Source organism: Rutilus rutilus (genome assembly GCF_951802725.1).
Source record: "Rutilus rutilus genome assembly, chromosome: 13".
In the NCBI taxonomy this organism is placed as follows: domain Eukaryota; kingdom Metazoa; phylum Chordata; class Actinopteri; order Cypriniformes; family Leuciscidae; genus Rutilus; species Rutilus rutilus.
The window spans coordinates 11,498,414-11,516,447 of NC_140218.1; the positions used below are offsets into that span (position 1 = coordinate 11,498,414).

General features: G+C 37.5%; 1 protein-coding gene across 2 annotated transcripts; it reads left to right on the top strand.

Moving 5' to 3' along the window:
• The first annotated feature begins 903 nt into the window (after positions 1–903).
• ppp1r14c (protein phosphatase 1, regulatory (inhibitor) subunit 14C) lies at positions 904–17,526 on the top strand. Of its 2 annotated transcripts, XR_014629664.1 has the most exons (5): positions 904–1,230; positions 10,327–10,410; positions 11,848–11,880; positions 12,771–13,911; positions 13,987–17,526. XR_014629664.1 is itself a non-coding variant. In XM_084428833.1 (4 exons), the coding sequence occupies exons 1-4, from the start codon at positions 994–996 to the stop codon at positions 12,843–12,845; spliced, it is 429 nt and encodes a 142-aa protein (XP_084284959.1). In that variant the 5' UTR covers positions 904–993; the 3' UTR covers positions 12,846–17,526. The 2 variants fall into 2 exon arrangements, 1 of the variants encoding a protein (XP_084284959.1); XM_084428833.1 differs by having other exon boundaries at positions 12,771–17,526.
• Positions 17,527–18,034: the final 508 nt, after the last annotated feature.

The window sequence follows — 18,034 nt, forward strand, 5'->3', positions numbered from 1 at the left end:
TAGGTGACAATATGCATTTGATTTATGTCAACGAGGACCAGTTTAGCAAGAATCCTGTGTGTGTGTGTGTGTGTGTGTGACATGTTTGACCTGTTTTCCTGTTTACCTGTTTTCCTTTGTTTTACTTATACTCCACCTGTATGTGTATTGTATTCTGCAGTATCATTTTTAGTATCGCATATGTTGTATCAAAGTACAATGGCCTCCATATATGTATCATTATGAAGCCAAATATCAAACCAGTATCAAACTTTTTTAAAGAATGAGTGTAAATGAAATTTCCATCCAAAAAGAAACCTGTGTACCGCATATTACATTTTATATTGTACGCTATTTTATTGTATTGTATTCTGTATTGCTTTTATTATGTATTGCATTGTATATTGTTGTGGATAGATAGATGGATGGATGGATGGATGTATACGGACAGACAGACAGACAGACAGACAGACAGACAGACAGATAGATAGATAGATAGATAGATAGATAGATAGATAGATAGATAGATAGACACACAGACAGAAAGACAGATAGATAGATAGATAGATAGATAGATAGATAGATAGATAGATAGATAGATAGATAGATAGATAGATAGATAGATAGATAGATAGATAGATAGATAGATAGGCAGACAGACAGATAGATAGATAGATAGATAGATACATACATACATACATACATACATACATACATACATGGTAGCCTCTATGAATATGCTAATAATTTAATACCATGGTAGCTGTCAAACTATGCATCTGATACTGTCCAACCAGCGCAGAGGGATTCCCGTTTCACCAATACTGTGCGCGTTCTGGCACTCACAGCGTTAACGCGAACGCGCACATTGGCTAGCCATTCCCCTCCCACGCGCCGGTCGTCCTTTAAATGCTCGCGCTGCGCTTTAAATAGCATGTGTGAGAAACTGTGTCCTGCAACATACACTCCTCAGACACCACCATCATCATCCTCATCGCCACCATCACCGACGCAATGTCCACCGCCACAGCTGAGACGAGCGCACAGCTTCCCCCGGCCGCGGCCAGGGTGTTCTTCCAGCCCGGCGTGGCTGGCGTGGGTTGCGCCGGTTCCGGACCGATGCCACGCGATGACCCGGTGCAGAAAAAGCAGGGCAAGGTGACGGTGAAGTACGACAGAAAGGAGCTGAGGAAGAGACTCATCCTGGAGGAATGGATCATTGAACAGCTGAGCGAACTTTACGACTGTGAGGTAAGACCGCACCAGAACCGGAACTTTAATTTAGATAGCTTAATTATTGATAATTAGAATTTTATTGAATGATACTTTAGTTTAGTTTATTGTACATATAGTTTAATTTTGATAATTATAATAAAAAAAAAATGTGAATAGGTTATTTTATTTTTAGTATCATTTGTTTCTAAAAAAAAAAAATTTTGTAATTCAGATTGTAATAGTAAATTAAACAGTAAATTAACTAAATGTAGCCTAAATAGTAACATAAATTATTTTTTATATATATTGAATAATATAATTGTATTGATTTTGATTAGCATTTATGTAAAGCATCTTACAAGTCATCTTACATCTATTCAAGTACTTTGACCCTTTTTTACAGTTTTTTTTATTTTTTTTATAATAATTTACATTTTGGCTCTTTTGTGTGAATGCTATCTTTTAGAAACACAACAGAGTATAGATATTTATACCAACATATCACTTATCAGCTAGGCAAAATGATTGGTTATTTTCAGCTTTTGTTTTACAGTATTACTGGTTCAGTCTTCTTGGAGTAACTTGAGGTTAAATGTCTTGATAAAGGGCACAGTGGCGATGATATGTGAATCTGCTCTTGTGGGGTTCTGACCTGAAAGGTCACAAAGCAAGATTTTTAATCTCAAAGCTACAGTTCACCACCCCCTTGGGTTTACAGGTTGATAAATTGTGTTTGTCTATTGTGTGACCTACATTTGTCTTCTTTAAAGCAGCGATGTAATGCATGGCACTATACAGCTAGGAGTCTTTAAAGCGTGGCATCCTTTAGCATCGGTCCTCATTTCAAGATGACAAAATGTCATTCTGCTGACCTCTGTGAGGTGTCTTATTGCTCTTATCCTCTTTTGTTCTCTCTATCTGTCTCCCTCTGTGTTTCTGTTCTGCGGCAGCTCGCTTTTTTTCTGCTGATGCTGTGTTAGCCTTAGCGAGACAAGAAAGAGAGAAACCGCTAGTTTGTCTCGTGAGGCAGAATAACGTTGACCCTGTTAAAAGCTAGATTCTGTGAGCTTTCCAAACTCTTGAGTAAAAATAAGGGAAGTGATATTTACAGGAGCACAGATTCTTGAGTAGTTGAGCAAAACAGGACACAAACCTGAGAACAGTTCTCTTATTCAAATTATATATATTTTGGATTCATTCAGTTTTAATAATTCTAACTAGTGGTCTCAAATCGATTAATCTAACATAAAAGTTTGTGTATGTATGTAAGTGTATGTATGTATATATATACGTTGTTTTTTTACTGTATTTTATATTAATTTACCTTTTGGAAATAAATGTATGCATATATACACACATATAAACCAACTTTTATTTTAGATGTGATTAATCGATTTGACAGCACTAATTATAATTAAATAATACATCTGTTTAACATGTTCAGAGGTATTCACCCTTTCATTCAAAAATGTGTTTCTCTTAACACCGTCAGATACAAAAATAGTGTCAAATACTTCTTATATTTTAATGGACGTTTACATTTTTAGTGTTTAGTGTCTATGTTAATATATAAAACGTATTGAGTTATGGTCTGGGGGAAGTTGGTTTTAGGGTAGTGGATTATAGGGTTAATGTAATGCTGTGTTGTTTTTTTTGCATGTATCTTCCTCAAAGTAAGCAGACATGCACATATGGTAAATTAACCTTTGACATGGTCTCTCTAGACTTTACACACATTCCCAGCAGCATCTTGTGGGTCTTTAGAGTCGAACATCTTATGGCAGTAGTGAGTTACCATTTGTGCCAAAAAAAAACAAGCATTATATTTGTGGTGTTAATCATAACATCAAATAGAATGCTGTTTACAAGATAAGGCATCTAATTAGGTTAAGCATGTGAGCTAATAAAGATGTGTTTACTCAGGTGTATTTTAACGACCTGTCACATTTGCACTATAAACGAGAAGGAAGTCACACATAGCCAATAACCATTCACAGCTCAATGCCTGGCCACCCATTAATAGCAGGTTGCAATGAAAGGCAAAAGACTTCATGTAAACAAAAGCATCCTGAATTAGACTATATAGCGCATGTCAGCTGCACTAATAAACACTGTGAGAAATAATCTTCAGCAGTGTATTTAGAGCTTTATTAAAAGAGTAAGAGTGAGATTGTTGCATTTGTAATATGGCAGTGTTGGGTTAAAGTCATCATGAAATCAAAATTGACTAATCTTTTTTGAAATATTGCAGTATTTATTATAAATTTAATTATAATTTTTTAAATGTCCTCGTAATCTTTAATCAAAATAACTTCCACGCCCTCTTGCGGCGACATTTTCTTGTCCGAGAAGCCATTTCACTTGGATATCCGTCATGACTTCCATTTCATGTCATCTCATGTTTGTTAGCTCTTATGCAGCTCTCATTATCATCTCTTTTAATTGGCTGAGCAAAAATGACCAAAGCCATTTTGATATTCGCTAGCAGCATGCTTGCTTGTTTGAAATTATTTAAATACGTCTCTCTCTCACACAGCTAAATGAGTTAAGGGAAAGTGTTTAGCAGGTTTAGCTGATTGGATTTGCGTGCAACTCACTAACAACAACATCTCCATTGTGCAATATGGCCGTTAGGGTTAGTGTAAGGTGATGACACGTTATAGACCTACTTAAGGAAGAGTAGGTCAGCATGGGATTACTTGCTAGACAGTGGAGGTTTTCTAGATCTAGAGAAGTTTGATAGAATTCAACCAAAACCCTGAGGCCTGAAATTGATTCTCTAGTACATGAATGCACATGCTTTTTGCAATTGCTTCTAGCAATGCAGATTTGATTGCATGCGTCGTTGCATTCCCAAATATGCCAAAATACAATTCATGCATTGAAAATTTGATCATTTATCCTTTCGGCTGCGAGAGGAACTGCATGCATTTGTGTACCTTCTAGAGTCGTTGTTCTACTTTAATAGCAAACTTAGTTTATAGCTGAACAATAACATTTGGTTTAATAGTGCAATCATTTGAAGGTTGCTCTATCACCCCATTGAGTGCAATCCAAGAATGCTTTAAGCATTTACAGCGCTTACAATGCATAGATCTAATATTTGAGCCTGGCGCAGCGTCAGATCTCACACTTTAAAGCACACGTCACAGAGCTGAACTCCGACCCCAACCGATCTGAATGAGTGACAGCACAGCGTGGATTAGATGAACTTGGTGGTCATACAGTGAGTGAATGTATCCAACAGAGCGAAAGCGAGAAAAAGGATGAGCAAGGAAAAAATGGTGGAACGTTATCAGGATATTTGGAGGTTAATTTCTGTGACTTCTGGGAGAAGAGGATTGGGGAAAAGGAATTAGAGCAGAAATTAGAACGGAAGATGAGAGGAAAGTAATGGAAAAGCAGTAAGGAAGAACACAATAGAATTAGAATTGGATCCGTTTAGTGGACGGTAAAACAAAGGAAAAGAAGGCAATTTTGGACTTGGAATTGAATCAATTTCATGCCTCGGGTAAAACAGCATGTCATCTCATGCACACACTAACAACCCTCTGAGAAACACTAAAAGTGTGTGTTCATATGATGTCTGCATTCTCAGCACCTCAGCTGTGCTTACAAGGCTTACAAAGAACAAATGTAGGACGTTTCTCGTTGCGATTTGCATGTACATGTGTGTCAGAGCTCTTTGATGGGCTTTGCTTTAGTAAAACAGGTCCATCTGGAGTTCATTAGCGTATTGAACACAGAGATGAGGTGGTCTACGTGCGAGCTAATGATGGAGTCCTCTGTCTAACGGAGTCCTCAAATCAATGACGGTCACAAACCGCTGCCTAAGCTGTTTTCTGCAGAGGATTCTGTCTATTTCAGGCACAGGGCAGCAGTTTGCAAGCATGCAGATTCTCTGTGTGAGAATCAAGGATGAATAGTGCTGTGATAGGATGTGAAAGCTCATTCAGTAACACTGCTGTACTAAACATTAATCCAAAATATTAAGATTAGTGCTCAATAAACATGCGTTTTCATTTTTTTTTATGGCTGGTTTTTAAACTTGAGGCCCATTCACACTAAGGACGAATGATGTCGCTTTAAAAAAATCTAAATGTAAAAGAATAGCAGAGTCCATACCACAAATATAATGATAACGGGCCGGCACTAGGCCTATAAATGATACTGTTGGAATCACTTTCACAATGAGTCACATTATAATGGTGGGAAAAATTGGTAGCCCATAACATTTTATTGTTCAAAACCTGTTTTGTGCAGACCCTGTTACATTCTGTTTAGGTGTTGAATGTTACAAAAAAATAAATACAGTTAAAGCGTTACATTTTAATCGTGATAAAAGCAAAATTTAAGCATAATTGGGTTTTTTTATATATATTTTTTTTATATAATGGGATATATTTGAAAAGGGTATTTTGCATTATGCACTAAATGGTGCAATCTATCAAATATTGTGACTAAATTCAGTCTCCTGTTAATTATATCAGTACTGAGTCATACAGACGTTTTTTTGAGAATGGCTGCAAAACCCTCTCTCTGTACTGACACACAACACCGCATAAGAAGCAGCGAGAATATGTCCTCTACATTCAGCCCAGTGGGGTTCTGCTAATATGCCCCTGTCTGCAAAAGATACCCGCAACCCCCCCTCTCTGCTGTCTTTCTCTTCAGCGAGGGGGAAGGGGTTCGTCTTTGATGCTCAACGCCTCAGGGCTCTGTCTATCTGTCTGATATCATGGCCACTGCATTGCATTTCACTTCGACTGTTTGTATTGATTCAGCGTGTTTGTGTTTTGTATTAGAGAGGATCCTGTCTGCATTTGTTTATGTTGTATTTTAATCTCCATCTGACCTTGTAGCAGAAGCATCGTATCTTTTTGAAACAAAATTATTTTAAATGCAAATTCCAAAAGATTTTTTTTTGTAATGTTGATCATTAAGAAGCATAATTATTGTATGTAAAAAAAGTTTGTCTTCATATATTATATTATATTATATTATATTATATTATATTATATTATATTATATTATATTATATTATATTATATTATAATATAATACTCTGCCCGGCCAAAAAAGTTGCTGTTTGGATTTAAATAGGCAAATGCTTAAGAGTGAGTCTATTTATATCATTACTCCAATCTTTAGTGTCATATGATCCTTCAGAAATTATTGTAATATGCTGAAGGATCATGTGACACTGAAGACTGGAGTAATTATGCTGAAAATTCAGCTTTGATCACAGGAAAAAGTTACATTTTAAAATGCATTCAAATAGAAAAACTGTATTTTTAAATTGTAATCATATTCCACAATATTACTGTTTTTACAGCATTTGCGGTCAAATAAATGCAGCCTTTCTGAGAATATTTGAATGTTTTTTTCAAAAACATTTAAAAAATCATAATTCCAAGCATCTGACTTTTTGATAAAAATGCATGATGCAAGTTTAGTTACAATTTTGCTACGTTTATTTAAAAACTATATATTAGGTCAAAATTTGAACTCGGGTCCCTTTACTAATCAACTGTATGACTAGAGAAACATATTTTATTTGTAGGCTATATAATGAATTATGTTTGTTTTGTTTTTTCTTACCAGTGACACTAATAAAACCACAAACGCAGCTGATGCTCCCTCAAAAAATGGGTTCATGTCACTCCTGCCTTGTAGAGAGCAATTTTATCATCTTTATTCTGCCAACTGAAGGAGCCCGATCGTAAATCATCTGTGACACACAGAATATGCATGTGCATGGTGTTTTTATGAGCACATATGTGCGCAGTACAGTACAATCTGCTTGTTTATGTTGGTATGCAAATGGTGTTATGTGTGTGGGAGTTTGTGTGTGATTTCTGAGCATTGCTGCCGGCGTTTGTGTGTACATTTTCGCGCTTTCCTGCAAGTCCTCTCTCACACTAACGCCTGTTTGAAATCCTCAGTGGTCTGACATGTCTGCTCTGAGAGGGAGAGAGATTGCGTCCCTCTGCTTTGTGTTTGCAGATGAGACACCAGTCGACTGCGCTTTCAGGCACCGTGAACAAATAGGTCAAGTGAAGGTGTCTGTGCTGGTTCTGCAGCTCATACAGCACACACGTTCAGTACCCACAATCCACCTGCAGGGCTTTTCATTCACAGTACACATACATTATATGCAAGCACATTTGTACAGCTGGAATGAAAAATGCTTTATACTGTAGTGGCCATTAATGATGGCTCAAAACAATAAAAAAAAATGACAAGAAGTCTTTATAAAACAACTGCGATAGATAGATAGATAGATAGATAGATAGATAGATAGATAGATAGATAGATAGATAGATCTTAAGAAAATGTGGTTTTAGCATGTTGCTAGGATTGTCTGGGTGGTTGCAAAGTGGTTTCTTACTGACTTGGTGAACCGGTGTGAAATATAGCTACTGAAATGATTGTTTGAGGTGGCTGATTGCATCTGTGTCAGGTTATCTTGATTGATGTCGGATCAGTCTGTGATTGATTGGCCATGTCTTGGCGGCTAGCTTGACTGATCTGCTGATGGTTTAGCTTTATCTGATTTAGTCTTTGTAGCTGGCATTATCTTTTTTTTGCTATTTTCCTGACTAGGACACTCGGGAATGAACACACACACACACACACACACACACACACACACACACACACACACACACACACACACACACACACACACACACACACACACACACACACACACACACACACACACACACAGAAACAAAGGTCTAAAATAATAGTCCTTGTAATGGTGAATGTGTAAACGCATGATGTATTCGCTCATCTGACAGCAGCTAGGCGACTGATTGGATCATTATTTTAACAAACAGCTCTAATAAGAAGCCATGATGTCGTTCTAAATCTTCTTTTGTTGCGCATATGAGAGTGTGTCTGTTTTTGAAGATTTATAGTGTTAATATATTGATTTGTATTTGTCGTTAAATGTAAAAGTGTGTCATAATCTTTCTGAAAATGTCACCCCATTGTAGATTTATATTCATCTGTGTGTATATCTTAGAACCGCTAAGATAATTTGATAATATTGAGATCTCTTTAGAAACTCTAGAGGGGGAATTTTTTTTTTTTTATATATTATCTCACTTGTAATGAAATCTCACTTTTAAAATGTATACAAACAATTCTAAAAGCGTCATTGTCAGATTGTTTTCCTCACAGTATGAACTATAGAGTGAATTTCTTACACACACACACACACACACACACACACACACACACACACACACACACACACACACACACGGAGCGAGACTCATCCTTATTAACTCTGCAGACCAGCACTAATCATTTTGACCTGCTTCTCGCTAAATCAGTTTCTCTTTCACTCTCCTATATTCACTCTCCGGCCGCTTTATTAGGTACATCTTGCTAGTACCCGATTGCCTTCAGAACAGCCTTAATTCTTCGTGGCACAGATTCAACAAGGTGCTGGAAACATTCCTCAGAGATTTTGGTCCATATTGTCATGAGAGCATCAGTTGCTGCAGATTTATCAACTGCACATCTATAATGCGAATCTCCCGTTCCTCCACATCCCAAATCTGCTCTATTTGATTGAGATCTGGAGACTGTGGAGGTTTGAGTTTAGTGAACTCACTGTCATGATCAAGAAACCAGTCTGAGATGATTTGAGCTTTAGGATATGGTGTGTTATCCTGCTGGAAGTATCCATCAGAAGAAGATACACTGTGGTCATAAAGGGATGGACATGACCAGCACCAATACTCAGGCTGTGGAGTTTAATCGATGATCAATTGGCACTAAGAGAACCAAAGTGTGCAAGATAATATCCCACCATCATTACACCACCAGCAGCCTGAAGCGCTGATACAAGGCAGGATGGACCCATGCTTTCATGTTGTTAACACCAAATTCTGACCGATCTGAACGCTGAAGCAGAAATGGAGACCCATCAGACCAGGCAACGTTCTTCCAACCTTCTATTGTCCAGTTTTGTTGAGCCGTGTGAATTATAGCCTCAGTTTCTTATCTGACAGGAGTTTCACCGGTGTGTTTTCTCTGCTGGAGCTCGTCTTCTTCAAGGTTTGATGTGTTTAGAGATGCTCTTCTGTGAACCTTATTTGAGTTACTGTTGCCTTTCTATCAGCTGAACCAGTCTGATCAGTCTCCTCTGACCTTTAAAAATATTCAGAACAGCCCATCTGGCACCAACAATCATGCCACATTCAGTCACTTAAATCCCCTTTCTTCCTCATTCTGATGCTCAGCTTGAACCACAGCAGATCAATCATGTCTACATGCCTAAATGCCTTGCTGCCATGTGATTGGCTGATTAGATATTTGTGTTAACATGCAATTGAACTGCTGCACCTACATTTTTGTTCTTACTTTTTTGTGTATATAAATAATGCATTGGTATAATGCTTTTTGTGTGAATATTTTTTATTATTATTGAAAATAAATCAATGCCATTGTACTAACGTATATGAAAAAACTGAACAAAATCCTACATCATGCGAAAAACCATTCATGCACATTTGATGAAGTAGAGTAAATCTGGGAAGTAAATCCTGGATTTGTCCTTGGATCTGTCAAGCAAATGCAGAATTGGCTGTAACACTCTGACAAACTGGCACTCACAGACAATAATGACATATGTGCTTTCATACTGATGGTGTATATTATTCTATCTCTCTCATTTGCCAAACGAGCCAAGCGATTACCACATGGAAAATAGTCCCCTCTCTTCCTCTCACCTTTAAACTGGGGAGTGTATTTATAGACCTCATCTCATCGTGCCTGTGTGCCTCTGTCTGTCATCACAGTGGCACAGCCTTCAGATTAACCTCAGCTTGTGACTGGAGTGTTTCCTGATGTTCTCGCTCCCCAAATAGCCCTGATGAACATATAATTCACAATTTCTTGGCTGCTGATTTGATCTAGACCACATCTATCCAATCTGTAAGAATTTCTGCACTAATGAAGGAAAATCAATTACTTGGAGGTCTCGTGGTGGTTTCATTTAAGTATCAGATGTTTCTTTAAAACTCAGGCATAAAAGAGATCTTATTTGGGGATTTTTTTTTTTTTTTTTATGTGCTTCCACTCACTTATTATGTGTGATCTCTGTTTGTACAGGAAGAGGAAATGCCAGAGGTGGAGATTGACATTGATGATCTCCTGGAGGTGAACAGTGAAGATGAGAGAGCTGTAAAACTACAGGTAAACTCCTGCGTGAGCGTGCATTCAGAAAATAATGCATTTTTCTGTTAGGGTACGTTTACACGACAACGATGTACTAAAAAATGGAAACATTTTTTCCTTCGGATTTTTCGTGTTCAGACGACAATATTGTCAAAATGATCCCATTCCACACGGATCTGCGAAAATGCCTAAAAATGCTGTATTATGCTGCCAGGCCAGTTGTTGGCGATTGTGGCTTCTTCTTTTTTCTTCTTTTTTTTACATGGAGACGATAACTGTATGCACTTTGAAGCTAGTTTTCAAAAGTTAGCGTTTTCAGGCCCCCAACGCAGCGTTGTTGTGTCACTGAACTGTCAAAATGCATAAGTTTTCCGATTTTGGTTGTAAAAGGTGTAAACAGCCCCTTAAACACTGAGTTTAGAATTTAATGCCAAAACATTGTACTTGAATGCAAACAATTTTAGCTATGCTTGGTTTCATGATGTTCTGAAATTTATCAGAATGCAATTCATAATGCAATGTTCATTTTGCATTACAGCGCTGCTGAAAGCGGCATTAAGAGAATCTTGCTGAGTAATTAGTTAAAATTAGTTCTCGAGGCCGTATTATCCCTTTTACAAAGTCTTGATTTTCGTTTTTGGGCTCTACTAGCATAGGTTTCAAAAATGTGTCATATAATAATATTTTTTTTAAATAACGCTGTTGCAGCACTTCTCTTCCAGTCTGTCCGTAACGGTCTGGGGTGCGTTTCCCAAAAGCATCGTTGGCAAACTATGATCGCAAGTTCTGTTGAATTGAATTGGTAACGATGGAATTTGCAACTATAGTTGGCTTCTGGAAACACACCCGTTTAGTTCCTGTCTCTATGAAGCCCCTCTTTCCGAAAAAGCACAATGTGCTCTGATTGGTCGGCTGGATCAGTGTGTTATAATTGGTCAAGTGTGTTTTGGAAATGTCCCGACCCTTACCGTAACCATGAGTTTCAACACACTACTAATTAACTAAACGAGGCCCCGCCCCTTTATTTTACGTGTGCCTTGAGCGGGAATTATTTAAATGAGGAGTATTGTGGCGTGTTCGTTCCCGGAAGAAAACTCAAGACTCGAGTCTTTTCAGGGAGTTCAGAAACCGTTACTGATATACAGAATAACTCCCGCCGGAGTGACTTTGTGCTTTGTAACTTTGCAGACCTTTTTCAATGTCAAACAGCAACAAGGTCCTCTTTAAAGTGTTTTTATACTGTCTGAATAATAACATCTGCTTTATTGATAGAGACATTAAAATAAACTCTAGCACCTCCTTGAGGGTTTTTACTGTCACAGTAACACAAAAACATGTGCCAAAAATTCACGTTGTGTACGTATGTGTCTGTAAATGTTTAGGGTTCTGAAGTTGTTTGTGTGTGTCTCAGTCGGATGATATCTTCCTTTTTTTTTTTTTTTTTTTTTTCCTCAGGAATCACTGACAGACTGCTTCAAGCCCACTGATGTAAGTCATACCATAAAATATAGGCCACCAACCTACAGCTCTGTTCCAAAACATAGTGAGCTGCCTACGTAGACAGCATTTTAAGGAGTATTTTACGTGCACTCACATACATACATACATGCATGCATGCATACATGCATACATGCATACATGCATGCATACATGCATCCTTTTTTGGACAAAAAAAAAGTCAGTAACTTCTAAGGCGGCATCTTAATCAAAATACTACCTTAAAAGGCTGCTGCCTATGTAGTCATAAGTGTTTGAAACAGAGCCACAAATTCCACACAAACTGAGACTTGCTAACATCTGTATGTTGTCTTTCATGCTGTACCACACACACACACAGTGCTTTAGGACATGCTAGTGGATTTCATATGAGTGTGCACTGACCTGAAAACGTGTGTGTGCTCAAAGAATCCATCCAACATTATGAAAATCACAATGCATAAGACAGCAGACACAATAACCCACTGACCAACAAACACAGATACAGATGCTTTTAATCCAATAACACCCATGTTTACACCCGTGTGAGTGTGTGTGTGTGTGTACTATATAAAATAAAAAGTTATGGAAATGTAAAATTACAAAACACAGACACACAGAAGAGTCCTCATCAAGCCATAGGTGTTTATATTAGATTAAAAGCACACTCTTACAATCCTCTCTTATCTAATCACAGATGCTTGAACTATCATGCGTGCTTGTTTGAGTGTGTGTGTATTGTGCATCAAACCCAAGCACATAGTTTGTGAATCAAAGACCTCGCAGCATTGTTGCTGACCTACAGCCACAAGCTTTACACAGCGAATGAATGATGCGGAAACATGAGTAGACGAGACTTGAAGAATTTTACTACACACAGTCTCTCTTTCTCTCTACACCAGGTCTTCGTGCGCGAGCTCCTCGGCAGGATAAGAGGAATGAGAAAACTCAGCGCTCCGCAGAAGAAAAGCTTTTAAGTGCTCCTAAATGCCAACGACAATCCAGCTACCTGGACTACAGGTCCCACAATCCATCACTCAGTCTAGAGTCCACATACAGCCCTCAAGGACTCCATATCCCAGGATTCCTTTCTGGCCCAGAATCAATATACCAGAGTTCATTTTTCCAAGGACCCCATATCCCAAAAAAAGCAACTTTGTTCAGACCACCTTCATTTCAGATAGATCACACAATCAATCCAAGAGTGCAAAGTTCATCCGGGATGCAATCTAAAAACAATCTCAGCAGCCGATCGGGACAGCCTGATGTTCCTGCCCTCAACCTCTCAGTCGGTCTCACAGGCCCAATACATTAGTACACTGTTTGGTGCAGTATTACAGCTATTTGTGTGAAACCACAACTGACTAAGCTATTTCATATAGCCTATTAATTATATTTTATATTGTCTTTCTTGTAAGCAAAGTTGTTAAAGTCACAACCAATTTTTTTTTATTATTAATATGTTTCTTAATCAACAGGCTTTTTAACACCTGTTGGCCTTTCCTGCTGATCTCAGAATAGGTTTTTTTTTTTTTTTTTTTTTTTTTTGTCCAATCACTGTCCTGTACTGATGGCCAATATTCACCAATATCTGGCCAGTTAAATTGACTTTCATAATTTTGCAAACAGTCTAAACATTCTTAAGTCATTTTGCTTCTCAAGTAAATGATCTTGAGTCTTGTATTCTGATCACAATTAAGTGAATTTATGCTTAAAACAAGAACTAATATCTTAATTCAAAGGGAAAATAAGATTTTTTTTTTTTTTTTTTGTGACCTCATTGGAAGATATTTATTTTTGTTTTGAAGCATCGCATTGCTCCTCAAGTAAATATATCTTGATTTAAGAATGTTTAGATATTGTACTGGAAAACAAGGCTAAAATCATTTTTTTGCAGTGAGCAAAAGTGGTCTTATTAAATTGTGTAATGTTCAGTTTTAAGTCATATAATTGGCCAGAATACATATCAGTCTGTCATATTACCATCATTATTGTATTTTGATAATGCTAATCTTTCAAGAATGTTGAACCGATTTTTGACAGGTCTCTAAAAAAAATCCCAAATTTGGGTCAAATATGGACAAATCCAGCCATTGGGTTACATTTTTAACCCAACAGTTGGGTTTGTCCATATTTGACCCAAAATTGGGTTTCAAACAACATGGCTAAAATAACTACTTTCATAGAGTGGATATGATTGTAGAATGTGAAAAGTTTAAAGATTTTGGGTGGGATGTGCTGCCAGAAAGTAAGGAAATAAGGCTATATTCGGAATTAAATAATAGTGAACTATTTATTATGAAGTATTCTAGTATGTTATTGCGAACGTGGCCTGAGATTTGAATGCTACTAAGAGATAACAAGGGCTGCCTGACAGTTGATCTTATTAGCAGACATATTGTGATGATGGTTAGTGTTCATCTAATGATAAAGTCTAATGATAGCTGGATGAGGAAGTCTAGTTTGAGTCAAGCCATTATCGTAATCCCATAAATCTAGGCTTTTATCTCCTTATCCTCGTACGGTTTCACACGGAGGCTGCCAAAGAATATACTGTTAAGTGGCTGAATATTAGTATATTATAAAGTGCTATGGGTGTAAATTGGTATATTATGTTTGGCTATAACGAACATTTAATCTTCATGTCGGTTGGTGTCATACTCATGGGTCAAAATTTGTGTTTGATGGTGTAAGTTGTATAACAAGGAATCCAGGAGAAAAAACTATGGTGCTGTTTAAACTTTTAACCCTCTACAGCGTGGATGGATGATGCGTTTTGCAGGCCGAGAGAGAAAGTGCAAAAATATATAGAGATTCGCTCTTGTTCTGGAAGACTCTTCTATTTTTTATGATATCGCAGTTTCTGTCGGCCTGCATCTAGTATCCTTGTGGATTTTAAAGAGTTTGACCCTTCTCTCCGAGAAGAACATTCAGGGTTTAGGCTGATCTCTTTATTTTGGTTTATTAAGTTTGTTCTAAAATGTATTTGAGTGTGCGAAAGCTTTATTTATGCATGTTTTATTGGCATGAGGAACATTTTTGGATTGCTTACTAAAGCGATGATTTGTCTTTTTATACATTATTACAAGTATTACTCTTATAAATATTAAATTCACTTTTTATTCATTTTTAAGGACTGTATATCTGCGTTCTGGGTGTTTTTAATTGTTTTTCGTTTTTTTAAATATATGTAAAGTGTGGTCTTTTTTGTGCTGTTCTACTTACAATAAAGGCAAAATGTCTGAACTGTTATAATACACATTCATCAGTGTTGCTTAATTTTATTCACACAAATGCACAATATATCAAACATCCTCATACTACAAGCAGGCCTATTTGTGAAAAACACGCTCGCTTTGGGCTGTTATAGTCACAAATTTGCATCTAATTACTGAACGTGTCACATTAATCCTTAAAATGTATTAATCCGCTTCGTTGCCACAGTTAAGGCAGCTCATCTTGTGGTCCCTATCATGATTCTGTTATCTGTCTGTAATTCTAATGCATTTTCATGCTCTTCTATATATTCCTTCTGTTTTCTAGAACGTGTATGACACCAGCGATGCAGTTATTATGCAATTAAATTGTTTCTGTTATATATAATTAGCTTCTGATCATGCAGCTAGTGAGATTGCTTGCACAGCACTTAAATAGTCTGGAATTTTCTCACCCTCAAGTGAGCTAAACCTTTATGAGTTTCTTTCTTCTGCTGAACACAAAAGATATTTCGAAAAATGTTAGTAACCAAACGGTTTCTGGTGCCCTATACCTTCCATAGTATGATGGGGATCAGCAATATCTTCTTTCACATTGAACAGAACAAAGAAACTTGGGTGATGAGGGTGAGTAAATTATGATATTTTAAATTTTTGAGGGATCTATCTCTTTAAAGAGCACCGATACATTACAAACACATGAACTGTGAAATCGCTTCGTAGCAACGCTTCCCCTTTAAATTTCCTGACCCACTTTATGCAGGCGCGTTCACGAGGGAGACTCGGCGGTGCATGTGAGGAGAATGTCTGATGACAGGCGCGTGCTCTGGCTCTGCGCCCTCCAGATGTGCAACAATCAATCAACCATCTAGACTGAAAGGGTATCAGGGTTTCTCTGCAAGTAAACGATCCAATCAGGTCTAATTTGATTGTCATCAGTGCTGTTGTCGACCATTATAGCATTATGTTAAGATTGTGATGTGGGCTGACTGAAGTAGCCCAGTTTAACTCTCTCCAGCTAATGTATTCTGTAAAAGCACTGGTCAGCATGCTCATCTTCCCCCTACATTTTCCTTCAGACATCTCTGTTGCTCTTTTTGTGCACCGTTGTCCTCTTGGCATGTCTTTTTTCTTCCATCTTTGAATCCCAGCCTTCGTCTCATTCATTTGTTTCTTTAACTCTCTCATATCTAGCATGCCAGTGTTAGTGTGCCTGTGCCAGAGGACAGAAGAAGACAGTACTGAAGCATCTGCTACCCAGCAATGCAATCAGAGATTCGCCATGCGAGGAAGATTAAAAAGCCACATGAAGCAGAATTTAAAACACACATTCCTCTCTGCATTTCCCAAACCCATCATGAAGACAAAATATTCATTCATGCACTTGTGCATTTCCGAAAACTGTCTGTCACAAAGAAGAAAAAAAATCATTCACTGATCAAAACATGGGTTACATTTAGCATTAAAAATCAATCTATTTATAATGAATGCGCTTTTTTCTTTGGCATTACGCTGCAGTCAGCCATAAAGAGAGGCAAACACCACAGGGGAGAACACAGAAAAGGACAGAAAGAGGAAGAGAGGAAACAGAGACACTTGGTTGTATCATTTATCATTTGACATTTTATTGCTAAATTTCCAAGAAATTATATTTTCCCACCTCAGCCTCAAAGTACCAGAGATGTCACCACAACACACATTGGATATTGTTGGTTTAGAGTGCTAAGCAAATATGATTATGATGATATATGTATGATTATAAATGTATGATTAAATACATATCAGCCATATCACGAGAGTGCTGTTGGCAATCCAGTGCAGGTAATCACAGCTCATTATCGTAAACACAACATTATTGCGAGTGTGATATTGCTTTTATTCAACAGACAATACACAAAAAGCTAATATGAGCAAGTTACATTTTTGGACAATATTTATACCACCAACAAAAATTAAATAGTTTCAGACAAAGCAACCGCTACACGTCTCTAAGCAACACGCGGTAATGGCGTTATTGGATGAATTAGTGATTTGAACACATTGGTTGAGTGAATGATTCAATGACTCGCTAATAAGAGTCACTGGGCTGTGTCCGAAATCGCCTATTTGAGGGTGTGTTCACAGTTCAGTTCGCTTGGTTCGTTTGGTCCAGACCAACAAAACAAAAGAAAAAGACATACCGAACCTAAAGGCATAGGGATATGTTCACAACCTGATCGGTCAGCTTTTATAACGTATTATAAAATACGGATAGTTCCAGTCCTTGATTCTGATTGGTTGAGCCGCGTTCGAAGCCGTTGTAAATTACTCAACAAACACACACCTGTGACCGCATTACATATAGTGTTACTGCGCAACTGCTGTTTGTGATGCTTTGTTGCTGCATGTGTTGCTTAGCAACCTCTTTGGAACTACATTGCTTGGCGGAGGAATAAATGTGTTATAACATAATTTTTTTTGTTGCTGATGTTTATTTTATGAATAAAATAAATATTACAATGAATATTTTTATGGAGTAACCATTTTATAAAAGCAATAAGCCCCTTGAAGTCATGTTTTACAGTGGATTTAGAACAGCTAACAACGCCCCTTAGCTGTTCTAAATCCACTGTAAAACAAGGCTTCGCAGGGCTTATTGCTTAATTGCCTATTTTGAGACGGAAATTACCGAACATCTAAAATAGTTGGGGGCCTTAAGCACATTTCCATGCAAATTCATCTAAAAGCGCCAAATTTGGCACAGATGTAGCTCAGGTCATACCGAAATGATTTAGCTAGGGTGCCGGAGCCAGCGACCCCTAGCTGGGGTCCAGATATACTGGTTCATAAATATAAACATTCCTATGTGTTTCCCATGATCAATTAAGCTGAAAAACATATCAAGTTTGTATTTGTAACTCATGTGGTTCAAAAGTTAAAGCCGGAACCCTTTTCGGGCAGCGGCCATATTG

Bases quoted from the DNA above. Each gene is read 5' to 3' on its own strand.
- ppp1r14c (XM_084428833.1), top strand. From the start codon at position 994: ATGTCCACCGCCACAGCTGAGACGAGCGCACAGCTTCCCCCGGCCGCG. The intron at 1,231-10,326 runs GTAAGACCGCAC...CTGTTTGTACAG, and splicing joins GCGAACTTTACGACTGTGAG to GAAGAGGAAATGCCAGAGGT. The intron at 11,881-12,770 runs GTAAGTCATACC...TCTCTACACCAG, and splicing joins ACTGCTTCAAGCCCACTGAT to GTCTTCGTGCGCGAGCTCCT.